The sequence below is a fragment of the Chenopodium album genome, chromosome 26 (genome assembly GCF_948465745.1).
Source record: "Chenopodium album chromosome 26, dcCheAlbu1.1, whole genome shotgun sequence".
Lineage (NCBI taxonomy): Eukaryota > Viridiplantae > Streptophyta > Magnoliopsida > Caryophyllales > Amaranthaceae > Chenopodium > Chenopodium album.
Window position 1 is genome coordinate 11927822 of NC_137859.1, and position 13509 is coordinate 11941330.

Genomic DNA, 13509 nt, shown 5'->3' on the forward strand with positions numbered 1-13509 from the left:
AAGTAACTATTTTACTAAATTGGGTTGAGAGGAATTGAAGCTCTTTCCTCTTTGGTCTTTTAACCTTGTTTAATTTTTATTTTACCAAATAGGGTTGTTCAAAAGTAGCCCTTTTAATTTCTCTTTGGTCTTTGACCTTTAATTTTTCTTTTACGTCTAATTGATCATCAATCGCCATAATTTTTAATCACAAGTATATATCAAGCATATATGCAAAAGTGAAAAACTGAAAAAATTGAAAAATTGTGCAAGTATAAAAAAAACTGACCGAGTCGGTATACTTCATAAATATTGGCACAAAGGCCAAAATAATTGTTAACCGGAATTACATCCGGTGTAGAAACCATTGTTACCCGACTCTACAGTCGGTAAAGATACATCACATATTCGGCACACAGGCTGGAAAGGCAAAGAAACTTGGCATACTGCCGCAGAAATAAAAAAGAAAAATAAATGGTTGGTTGGCATACTGCCGCTGAAACCAAGAGCTGATTTACTCTTGGGGAGGATGCTGCTCCGGCTGGTTCTTCTCCGGTTGGACCTGCACCGGGGGGAGGTTCTCTTCAATGTTCACAGCCTCTTCAGGCTGGTTCTCTTGATTTTCTTCCTGCTCCCCCGCCTGCTCCTCTTTATCGTCAGAGAATTCATATCCCTGCTCTTCAGCCCAGACTTTGAAGCGAGGCGGTGCTTCCTCTCCCAGAACTTGGGCATCATATGCCGCTGTGGCATAATCATACCTCATCTTGTAATATTCAAAGTCCACTTCTAGGTAGAGGAGTCCCCATGCCATCTTCAGGCGGGCCTCATTGTCCCGCTTGTTTTCCTGCACCAGCCGGGTTTTCTCCTTAACAATTTTATCCCGATGCTGGTTCTTCAGCCTGACAATCTCCACCCTTAACCGGCTGACATCTGCCCGGAGATTGGCATTTTCTTTATCAGCATCCTCCAACGCCTTGAGATCAGATTCAACATTCTTCAGCTTTTCCTCAAGTTCGTTGGCCCGGGTGGTCGCGGCTTCGTTAGCAGCCGTCAGGGTCTGAACCAGCTCATCCTGTTTTAAATCCACTGCTTTAATTGTAAGATCAGACATATAATGTGCATGTTCAGCTAAGGTGAGATTTTGAATTGCCCTTCTTTTGGCGTCAATTACCTCTTCTTGCTTCCGCCTGAAGGGGGCCCGGAGCCCGTCCACTCTCAGCATAACCTAGAAGAGTCAGCCGGGAAAGTTAGCACTTAATGAAATTAAGTAAAAATATACAAGTGTTGAGGTTAAGATCAACTTACCTCCGCCAGTTGGCCCATAATCCGGTCAAAATCCACTACCTGCAGATCAGGTACTGAATTTTTCTCAGTCCGGGTGAGGGTCCTCACCATCCTCTTGGCAAAAGGCGGGAAGTTAGGTGCCCCGGAGGTAGCATCTGCACCAAAAGAAGTACTTGGTGAGAGGGATGCAGCATAGGCAGCATTCATCTGTTGTCGGCTGCTCACTGAGCCTCCGGATGGGTTTACCTTAGTCTTGACTCGCATAAAGTCAAGGGGGTAAGGAATTTCGATGGTAGCCTTACCTTGAGTTTGGGGCTTTGGGGTTTCCCTCTCCCCAGCCGCTGTAGTGCTGACTGCAACATTGAGTGGCACGCCACTCTTCGATGCCTCTGAGGCATCCGGCATTTTCTCCCCAGTCTGCTTTGAGCTCTCACTCAAAGCCTTCATTGCTGAAGGGGATTTGCCACCAGTCTTAGGATGATCTGGTTTGGCAGAAGAGGTTGTCTGGGAAGGGGTCCTTCTAGGGGCCTTGGCAGCCGGAGTCTTCTGAAGCTCCTCTCCGGGTCTTTTGATGTGTTTGGAGAAGTAGCGTGGAATGATCTTGTCGGTGCCCTACAACAGGAGAAGTTAAAAATCAGTAGCCGGCAAAAATACTTAGAGAAATTCAGCAAAAAACGTTAGGATAGGTAGTCTTACCCCGCCTTTCTTGGCGTCCTTTGCTTCAAGAGCTGCTTTTTTGGTAAGCAGCTGCTCTTTGCGCAGCTGCGCAACGGACTTAGCTGGGGTTTTCTCCCGATCGACCATCTTCTTGGCTTCGTTTGCAAAAAATCATGCGGAACATTAGTCAAAGCAATACAACAATGATTATGAAAAACAAAACAAATCCGTCAAGTACATTGGATCTACCCTTGGGAAACATAGGGCTAAGTCCGCAGGCGGACATAAATCTTTCATCCTTGAAAAAATCCGGATGGAGGATCTAGTTCTTTGGCACAATAATCTGAGTCCCATCCCCCATGGGCTCAGTTGTGGTTTCAAAAAAGCCCAGGTCCATTATCTGCCACCGGGCCCATGAAGAGATCTCCGGGAGGGCACACTTCCTGCCAAGGAGAGCCGGTTCCTTATTGTACCGGCGCAGTGTCCGGTTGTGGGCAAGTGAGGGGGAGGAAATCAAATAAAACTTTTCCCTCCACCCGGACTAATTGGACACTTTGTCCAAAGTTATTTGATATTGGGGCAAGGTTGTGAGAGTGTACCAAGCCCCATGACCGCCTGGGGCACTGCTCAAGTAGTGCATGTGAGCAAAGGCCGAGAAACTAGGCTCTATATCTTGAAATTCATAGGCGGCAATATAGCTCAGTATATTCCCCCATGAATTTGGAGTTAACTGCCAGACCCCCAGATCGTACCCTTTGAGAATCTTCCTGATCCCAGTGTGGAGGGGGAACCGGAGGCCGGCTTCGATGACCGCTTCAAAGCAGACAAAATAATTGTCTGCGTTCTTTATGTTGTCCTCCCAGGCCATGACGGCATCCGCAGGCGGAACCGTGATATACCACCCATCTCCAAAAGGGTGTCTCTGTTTGAAGGCCTGGAAGCTGCTCTTCTGCAAGGCTCTATCAGCCGGCAACATCCTTATTTTCTTTGGGTCAGGGCTGATAGAGGTCTTTGCCGGCAGCTGATAGTCAGCCGCAAAATTCTCTTGTTTAGAGCCAGATGCCTTTGACCTGATCTCTCTACATCCTCATCGCCGCCTGACCCCTCTTCCATCTCAGAGGAAGAGGCAACATCTTCACCGCCTGACTCCCTCACTTCATTCTCATTTGGGGAGGAGGGGGCGCCACTTTCAGAACTTTCCTGCTCATCCGGACCCTCATAGTCCTCGTCCCTTGTGACATCTTCAACACGCACTTTCTTAGCGCGCCGGTGTCTAAGCTTGACAGCCGTTTGTTTAACTCTGGCCATTGTGTCCTGCACAGACACAAAGAGGGAGGAATTCGGGGATGAGCAAAGCAGTTCCGACTGTCTAGAAAAGGCACCCCCGGTTCTAGATTCAGCCGTACCAGGAGACAGGCTGAGTGTCCTAGGCAGTGCCGTGTGTGAAGATGGAGAGTCCATTTTGATTTTGGAAAACAAATGTATACAGACGGAAAAGAATGTATACAGGCTAAAAAGAAGAAAAAGCTTAAAGAAAGGTATAGGCGGTTACCTTACTTGAAAGCTGTGAAAAATCTGAAAACAGCAACCGGTGACCGGATGACCTTGAGAAATGCACACGGGAATCTGGGAATCGCAAGTACGCAACCGGGATCAGAGTAACTCTCTCTAAAAACTTCTCTTTCTCTCTCTAGAAAATGAAAATGGTGAAAAATAATGAGAGGAGAGGAGGCGGGTAAATCCCTATTTATAGGCAGGTGAAACGGAAAAACTACCATTAAACCTAGCCGTTTTAATGTTCACCCCTCCTGGGGTGACGCGTGTCACAGGCGTCACGTGACCAGTCACGTGGCACCTGTGAGGGGCAAATGTTTGGGGTATTTTTACCCTAGACACTTGGACCAATGAGGGCCTGCCACGTGTCAGAGGCTGGCAAGTCATCTCTGACCAATCTCCAGCTGACACGTGGCATTCCCAGATATGTCTTCAGAATTGCGGCCTTCAAGGGCCCAATTCCCCAAATCCGCACTTTTGCGTCGCAGCCCATCTGCCCTAGGTCAGAATGACCTAGTGGAGGGCACCTTTCCCCATGACCCTATAAATAGGGAGATATTTCCCCATTTTGGGGGCATTCACAATCATTTATTACATCCACTTTCTCTCTCATCAGAGAATATCTGAGCTTGGAATCCAAGTAGATCCCCACCTAAATTTCCGCGCTTTTTATCCTTCTTCAAGTTACTAACCTGATTGTTGGAGGTGGAGCACCACCCAACTGGTGTCTTCGTTGATTTTGCAGGTACAGAGCCTGTTGGATCAGTCTTCGAGTTGTAACTCTCCCAAGGGACAAAAACACCCAAAACATGATTTATTTTGCATGTGACCCGAATTCATATGTTCCTTTGTCATTTCATGTATGTGTTGTTGCATTATGCTTTCCAAAGCACTTCCGATGACACCACGAGGATGATTTTCTTAGTTTACGTCGTGCTTCAACTAAGAAAATGGGGGTTAATGTTATATGTGTAACTCCCACGACACAAAGTGAAGTCAGAATATTAACCTATTACTAAGACGGTCGAGTGTTAGACGAGTCACTCGACCGTCTTGGTGTTCAAGGTAAAATTAAAAAAAAAAAAAATCATTTTAACCTGTTTGACAGGTTAAAGGTCAAATGGATCTGTTGGAGAAGGTGGGGTATAAAGGTTGGATTTTTAGGAGACAAAGGTCCAAAGGTTGGATTTTTCTTTTCCATATTTCCTATAACTTATAAGTTATATACCTTGGAGGTCTACTATGATATGTATTAATTTTTTCTAATATGTTTTTTATGCTAAGGTTTTTATTTATTTATTTATTTTTTTTTCTTTTGGACAAAAACCGGGCAAAGAGATTTATTGATCAACCAAAGAGTTCAAGTCAGCAATTACAAAATCAGAGATACTCAAAGGAACCTCTTCCATCCATACTCTAAACTCATCAAAACTAGAACTAAGTTTAGCTTGTTCGTGTGCAACACGATTACCGTCTCTTTTCACAAAAGAGAATGAACACCCCTGACAACGAAGAGCGAGCTTTAGAATGTCGTTGACAACCAGGCCGAAGACATTAGGAGGAGCATCTTTTTTCTTCATATGGCTAAAGAGCTTCTGTAATGAACTGACTTAGGGGAGGGTATTATGATTTATACGGTTGAATAAACACCTTAAATTGAAGGGTATATCTTATAATTTTGAAAAAGCATGGCACACTTTAGAAACTCAATAACTGTGGGGCATAGCTTAGAAAAAACAAAAAATGTAATGTATTTGAACACACACTATTCATCTTTTTTTTTTTTAAATTTTGAAAGAAGTTATGAAGGACACTAAGTTTCTTTAATTAAAGTCATACGACATCTACAATTGACAATAAACGATAATGAAAACGAATTTAACAAAGTCAAACAAGAATTAATCAGAGAAGGGCTAAGAATCCAAATATATTTATATTACAATTCGGCACATTCTCGATTCGTTATCTCATACAACTTTTTGAGTGGATCCGTCGTCGCTTCGCAATTTTGTGAGAAAGTAAATTCTTGTGTTGATTCTGTAACTCGAATTCGAGTCATAATCAATCATAGCCCCGCACAACCAAAGACCAAATTAAACACAAATAAAACCTTGTCTTTCGAAGTAGTTTGAAAAACATTGTCTTTCAAAGGAGATCGAAAAAACCTTGTCTTTCGAAGGAAATAAACCCTTTCATTCGAGGGAGACATTATTGTAAGAAACAAAAAGCTTAAAAAAAATAAAGATTGGGGCTTTCCACCGGTGAAATCCGATGGAAGCCCTTCAAAATTGACAATGGAGGCTAAAGTCGAGAGAGAAGAGAGAGAGGAGGCTAGGATTTAGTATTAAAGTTCAAATTTTTTTTTTTAAATTCATTTTTTAAGTACGGACATTATAAATCATAAAAACAACACACCCTATGACCCCCCTTGAGAGGCTGCCCAACCAAAAGATGTGCAAATGTTGAAGCTTGGGAGCAGCTCCTATGGCGTCCAAAGCCTCTACTTCTCCCTGCGCCGTCCATTGTTGTACTCAACATCAACTTCTTCTTCTTCTTCATCATTCTCTACCTCATTAGCGAATTTCTTAGTTGATAATCTGGGTTTCTCCAATCATCAATCTCTCTCCTTTTCTGCTAAGTTCACTAAATCATGGAAAGTGGGAGATACTACTGAATTCAATTTCTTTGAAAATGTTAATTCTGTTATTCAATTATTTAAACAATTTGGTTTTCAACAATCTCATATTCAGAAAATCATTATTGACCCCGGATTTAGTTTCTAGGGTTCATGAAACCCTTAAACCCAAAATTCAGCTTCTTAATGACCTGGGTATGTATGATTCCGATGTAGTTCAAACTATTGTTCGAAATCCTAGGATATTGCACCAAAGATTGGGTCCTGTAATTCATGCTCTTAAGAATGTTTTGGGTAGTGATGAGAATGTTGTTAGAATTCTCAAGCGATCATTTTGGTTCAACTTTCAGTGAGCTGCTAATAATTGTATTCCCAATGTTGAACTATTGCAAAATTAATGTGGCATTTCTAGTGAAACAATCCAGAAACACATTCTTCGGCAGCCTAATTCTTTTATGGTGAGAACTGATTTGCTTCGAGATACCTTAATTAAGGTTGAATTAAACTTAGGGATTCCTCGAGACTCGTCAATGTTCTTGTATGGTGTCAATTTTATGCTTTTCTATGGTGAGAAGCATATCAAGGATAAATGCAATGTATTTATGAGTTTTGGATGGACTCAATATAATGTTATGAAATTGATCAGGCAAAATCTCCTGTGTATCACTAGTTCAGAGGCCAGGATCAAGGAAAGACTAGATTATCTGATGAACCAACTGGGTTACAAGCCTGATTATTTAGCAGTACAGCCTAACTTATTCATGTATAGCATGGAGAAGAGATTATTGCCGAGACATCGAGTCTTACAGATTTTGAAGGAGAAAGGGCTTGTAAGGATGGATTATCGTTTTTCTACCATTATTGTCTATTCTGAAATTGTGTTCTTGAAAAGGTTTGTTCTGCCATTTGAGGAAGTCCATCAAGTTTATGCTCAACTGACAGGTTCTACAGTGGAGTCGTTTAATGTAGAAAGATGCAAAATCCATTCTTAAAGGTATCGCCAAATTCTAATGCTGCTTTATGTTAGTCAGTGCATAAGGTATCAGGCAATGTTAATATTGTTAGTTTCATCAAAACGATTTTCATTATTCTCGAACTTTAATGCCCCCTCGAAATGAACCAGAAAAGGTTGTCAACTTATTAGTAATACGAGGTACATATTTGTTATCTCTTGTTTTCTATTTTCTTTTCCCTACTAGTTGTGAAGTGCTATGATGTTACCAGAAAGATTGATTTCTTCTAGATACTCCTGTGTGATTTAAGTGCAATTCAAAATTTGAGTATTGGCTTAGCTTATCAAACCTTGAAACCTATGAAGCCTATACTGCTTTTGATCACTTTCTAGTGGCAGCACCTTTTGACTTGATAACATGGTCTTTATAGTTGTAAAAATTATGTTAAATGCTAACACATGGTCTTTTTTTCAGAGAGGGGGGGGGGGGGGGGGGGGGGGGGGGGGGGGTGGGCGGAGTGGAGGTACCATGTTAGGAGTTCGATATGTTTAAAAATGTTTGCTTATGACTATCATATACCAATGTCAGCTCAAGAATAATACTGCTCCTATCATTACAATTTCTATCATAAGTTTCGCAGCAGAGATGTGTGATTGTGTTCTTCGTTTTGAATGGCTAAGTGCACCAACTTGAATATTGTTTTACGGAGTTGGCCTGCCTGTATGCCTCACTCTGGAAGGGAGTTTTTGGTGCTGCAGTTGCTCTGATATTCATCACAGCTACAAAGGCCCATGATTTCTCAACTGTATGTACGTAGTTGTGTTTTCTTTTCCAAGCCGAAGCAAGTATTTTATCCGAAGTCTATGATACAGATGCACTGTTGAAGAGGACTTGAAGAGCTTTATTGCTTGAGCTAGAGGTGTGTTTAATGACCAATTTCAAATGTTATGGATTATGGTCCCGGTGAGGGTTGGGGGGTGGTGGTGTAGCAGACTAAGGTAACACTGAGCTCACAGCAGCCCATTGAAAGCTTGTTCTTATTGCTGCGAAGCTAGTGATAATAAGAAAAGAATGCTTACTACCTCCGTTAACTTTTAGTTGCAACTTTGGAATATCTTATGTCTCACAAATAATACCCCAAAGTTGCGACTAAAAGTTAACAGAGGTAGTATTATAATTGAAATAAACTTTACTCTTTCGTTAGCTTTCTTTACTATGTTTGGGATTTGGGACCTCTGTTTTTAACTTTTTATCTCGTGGTTGTTAACCAGAATTCAACCTCTTTCTGTGGATAAGACTTACTACTCTTGGATGTCCTGGTTAGTTTTCAGCATGGTCGAGCTCTGAAGGTCCTTATCTTTGATACACATCATTGTTCTTGGGTGTCCCATCCAGTAGCCAATTCATCTAAACCTTGTTTGTGCTTAAAACGAGCAACTGCCACAGTATGACTTTCTAGTATTGAGGTGCCTTTAAGGCATTGAAGACAAACGACCTTCCTCCTAGACTAAGTAACTCATTCAGATTCGCCTGTTTGGTTATGATCTTCCACCTAGACAAATCTAGTGTTGCTTGGTGATAGACTGATAGTCAGTGCAAAGGTATCTGGCAATGTTAACTTTGTTAATAATATTCTTGCAACATCATTTCTTGTACTGAGTAGCCTTTGTACCTGTTAGAAATGAATGTAAATCATTGTAATGGGGAAGGTTTGCAATGCCTTTTTTTAGTTGCTTCGCAATGAGTAGAAGTTAAATTCAATTTATGTTTTTGTACACATTCTTTGTTTTCAAGTATAATGTTTCTTTTATCATGTTTGTCAATGCATAATTTCAATGATTAATATATCTAGTTATCAACGGAGGAAGTATTAAAGGGATGCTGACATGAAACAACTCGTGCCCACCTTTAGTCATTGCTCACAATTCTCAATACTCAATAGTAGCATCATATTATTACTAGATCTATGTGCACGCAATGCATGCTTGTTCCAAATTATACTACATTCATTTTAAAGAGTAAGTCAAAATTAACAGTATTTTAAATGGACATTTTTGTATAAATAATAGAGAGATCTTATGGTAAACACTTAGACTCTTCTTACATTTCTTATATAACCTAATCCATTTGTTTGAGGGAGTAATATATAACCTCCTCATGTGAACATTAATTCCTTTCTTAATCTAACCTATATAATTTCAGTAATATAAACTCATTCACTTCTAAATACCTGTTCTCTTCAGCTTAATTTCAGTTCAGTTCAGTTCAGTTCTTAATTTCCTTCTCTAATAAATAATTCAGTTCAGCTCAGTTTAATTCAGCTCCAATCAGTTCAGCTTCAATCAGTTCAGATCAATTCGATAAATCAGAACATGCCCTAAATATGCACATGACTAACACATTTATTATCTTGTGAAATTTCTATAATAGTGTTCCAATATTCTACAAGTCAAATGAATTTGATTGTTCAGAATTGGTTGGCTAGTTAGTATCAAAATCACTACTTTTTTTTTTTAGAACTTTGCTTGCAATTTGGCATTAAAAATTAGTGCTGAGCTGTACTATAACATGCGATTAACCAAGTTATCCCCACTGCCACAATAAAGCAACTAATTAAATAATCAATACTATAAACCATACAATTAGCCATATATTATATTATATTATTATTGTTGGACCAAAGGTTTTCTTAAAGTTGTAACCTCGAAAATCAATAATTTGTTATGTTGTAAAATGGCTCATTCTCAGATCTTAACAACTATTCTTGTTCTTGCATTTCTGGGTTTTGCTTCTGCAAAAAACAGAGTAAATGTTAACCGACAAAACTATGTATCCAAAAATACCACCCAAGAAAATATTGTCCCTTCAACGGTACAAGGCACCATCTTTTGCGTTAGTTATGATGGAAATGATTGGACTCCCATGAAAGGTAAGATTTGATTTCATTAATTTCTTCATATTTAGCAATAGTATTAATTGGTGGTAATGATAAATTTAAATTATAATCGTGATTTGATACTATTTATGTTTTTTTAGACTTACAGAGTTATAGATCGTAAATTAAGTGATACTCCCTTTGTTCTTCTTTATTTTTCGCTACTGAGATTTGACATAATTTTCAAAATCAAGCTTATTTAATCATGGATTTTTAGTTTTTTGTTTTTTTTGTTTTGTTTTGTTTGTTTGTTTGTTTTTTTTTTTTTTAAATTTTATTTTTATAAGTACTTTATAAAATTAAGTGTTTTGAGAAACAATTTCAAATACTAAATTTCTACTACTTAAATCATTTTAATATTCAATATATCATAAATTCATAATATCAATGATCAAATTGAAATATTCCCCAAAATAAAAAAAGTCAAACTAGATGATAAAAAGAGAACAGAGGCAGTAATCCATTTGTATACATAAAAGATTGGATTTTTAGATCATGATTTTTTTTTTTTTTTTTTTTTTTTTTTTTTTTTTTTTGACGGGAAGATCATGATTAAGTAGGTGGATTTTTGTTAGATTTATTGTTTCATATAATCATATAGATTAACTTTTTTATTGTTTCAAAAAAAAAAAAAATGCAATGTTATTTTTGCCTTTTTTTATAGTTCCTTTAATAATACGCCATCTAATTATAAATTTTGTCAATGATAAATGCATTGTTATTTTTTCCTTTTTTTTTTAATTTTTTATTTTTTACTGTGAAGTTAAGGAATCCAAGTACATATTATGTTACCCCTAATCTAAGTTAAGGTTTTGGATTAGTATAAATGATGAATTAATGATGTATAAAATTGTTGAAAATACGCAGGGGCATATGCAAGGGTATCATGCCTAAGGTACTTAGTAGAGTCAACAATGACAAATGAAAATGGTTACTACACAATCAGTTTGCCTGCTAAACGTTACACCGATTGTAAGGTGTTCCTAGATAGGCCCGGCGACGGAAACAACTGCAGTGTCCCGACTAACACCAATCAAGGCCTCGCCGGTGCCCCTCTTGTAAACCCGGTCCGCCAACCGGACAATGTTAACCTCTACTCCTACGGACCTTTTGTTTTCAATCCGGTTTTACCTATATTGGAATCGGATATATGAATACGAATTGTATTTGTGCTTACAAAAGGGCTTGTGCAATTGTAGTTGGATTTGAAAAAGGAATTGATCGTGATTTTGAGCATGATCTTTGTTAGGATTTTGATGTGTTGATTTGTGAATGTAATTACTTTTAAATGCGGTTAAGAATGAAGAAATGAAGCATATTTATAAACATAAAAATATGGATCGGAGTATTGGTTTACATCTCATTAACTTTGCTTACGACTAATGTTTCTGTGACATTAGGTCAAATCGAACTTAACTGATTAGAGCTGAATTGAACTGAACTGAATATTTTATGGGAGAAGAAAACTAAGAGCTGAACTGAATTAACTGATTGGAGCTGAACTGAACTAAACTGAACTGATTAGAGCTGAGCTGAATTAAACTGAACTGAAATTAAGTAAATGTGAACAGGCCCTAACTATGTCATGCGCATTAGCTGCCCTAGTTTACAAGAAAGTTAAGTTTCAAATGAGATTAATTTTGAAGAAATTTTTTCTAATTGGTTCAGCTCCAATCAATTCACTTTAGTTCAGTTCAGCTCCTAATTTCCTTCTCTCATAAACAATTCATTTCAGCTCTATTTTGTTTAGTCCAGCTCCTAATTTCCTTCACTCATAAACAATTCATTTCAGCTTTATTCAGTTCAGTTCAATTCAGCTCCAATTAGTTTAGTTCATTTCAGCTCAGCTCACTTTAGTAAATCAAAACAGGCCATCAGTAATCCCTGACCAAGTAACCCCTCGATTAACCCTTTACTGAACCCCTCAAGTAACCCCAGATTGAGTAACCCTTGATGGAGTAACCCCTAACAAAACCCTTCAAGTAACCTCTGACCGAACCCCTCGAGTAATCCCTGACCGAGTAACTTGAATAACTCCGGTCATACGGTGTGGCCAACCACATATAAAAATTTGTGTTTATTAAGGGTAGAGGGATTGAGGAGGATAATGTCATACGAGTAATTTTTAAAGAGGTAACTCATCATATTTTTCATTAAGCTTTCTGAGTCTTGAATGTTGCTTCATTAGGGATACTTTTCATCGCTTTGGTTTTCCTCCTTCCCTCATAAACCTTATCAATAAATTCAATATGGAATGTATTTGTTCTCCTTCTACTTTTGTTTTCAATGTGTTTTGTGTGCGGCTGGCACCATCATTCATGGGTTGACCCACTAAGGAACAAGGGGGGACGATTGTCCCCTCACTTTCGGAAAAAAATAACAGAGGAAAAAATTAAAATTTCAGGAAAAAAAAAACTGGGAAAATTATATACAATTGAGTGTAATAAATAAATAAGAAGTTTGCCTTAGCTAAGTTGGTAGTGGGCAAGAAACAATATGACAAGGGGCTGATGGGTTCGAATCCCCCTTGTAACATTACTCCCTTTTCTTTTTTTTTGGTGTTTTATTTCAACCAAACCACTCGACTACTCCCTTATTTCTATTTTCCAACCACGAAGGCACGAACCACCAACCACGCGGCCACGAGTCCCGGCTGCAGCAAGCACCGCCACCACTGGCCACCGCCCCACCAAGTAGGTTTTCCCTCTTTTTTTTTTAAGTCTTTCATATTTTTAAAACCCTATTTTACAAAGTTTAAGTAATGTTTTTATGAATTCATCAATTATCAATGTTCAATGGTTGTGAATTAGAGAGTTATTTGGTTAATTAGTTTGTGAAATGAATTGTTAGTGAAGTAATTTGTGAATCGAATTATTAGGGTGAATTAGTATGGGTGATCAATTGATGAATGATTGTTTGGTGACTTTCATTGAGAAAGAAGTGTATTTACAAGTTCTTGATGAAGATGTCATTGATCGATTTCAAAGAATGAAGACCCGAAGGATATTTTAGTAGTATGTACCCGAATTGCATATATAATATGGTCTTTTGGATTGAATATGTACTCGACTTTTTAAAATTGTGTATCCGAATTTTTTTTTCTATAAATTTAATTATCTAAATTGTCCCTCCACCGTCAAATTCCTGGGTTCGGCACTGCCATCATGGGGCTACGCATAAATAAAGAAAGTAATGCTTATTATAACACTAACTAAATAACCCTTATAACACTAATCGAGTATCCCTTATAACACTAACGAAATATCCCCTGTAACACTGATCGGGTAACCCTATAATACTGACGAACACTAGGTGAAAAAAGAAGATAAGCACCGCCCTAAGGCCACCGGTTTTTAAAAACCGGTGGACAAAATGTGGGAAAAATAGGCGGGATTTTGAGGGGAGGTTTTTGCCACCGGTTCAAACTAAACCCGTGGCAATATAATTATTGTCACCGGTTTGAACCGGTGGCTTTTGCTTTTTTTTTTTTTTATAATAAAAAAAAAGCCCTA

At 38.6% G+C, this 13509-nt stretch overlaps 1 protein-coding gene and 1 long non-coding RNA gene across 2 annotated transcripts; both read left to right on the forward strand.

Annotated features, from left to right (window-relative positions):
* Nucleotides 1–3399: 3399 nt before the first annotated feature.
* Nucleotides 3400–7101, forward strand: LOC145616810 (uncharacterized). The gene is made up of 3 exons (XM_081671533.1): nt 3400–3578; nt 6225–6458; nt 6522–7101. The coding sequence occupies exons 1-3, from the start codon at nt 3400–3402 to the stop codon at nt 7099–7101; spliced, it is 993 nt and encodes a 330-aa protein (XP_081527659.1).
* Nucleotides 7102–9670: 2569 nt separating this feature from the next.
* Nucleotides 9671–11331, forward strand: LOC145618308 (uncharacterized). Its single transcript, XR_014107893.1, has 2 exons — nt 9671–9991; nt 10865–11331. It is a non-coding gene; the product is annotated as an uncharacterized LOC145618308 (long non-coding RNA).
* The last annotated feature ends 2178 nt before the right edge of the window (nt 11332–13509 follow it).

Coding starts and splice junctions, on each gene's coding strand:
- LOC145616810 (XM_081671533.1), top strand. CDS start 3,400: ATGTATACAGACGGAAAAGAATGTATACAGGCTAAAAAGAAGAAAAAG. Junction 3,579..6,224: donor AGTACGCAACCGGGATCAGA/GTAACTCTCTCT, acceptor TCTCATATTCAG/AAAATCATTATTGACCCCGG. Junction 6,459..6,521: donor TCATTTTGGTTCAACTTTCA/GTGAGCTGCTAA, acceptor TGGCATTTCTAG/TGAAACAATCCAGAAACACA.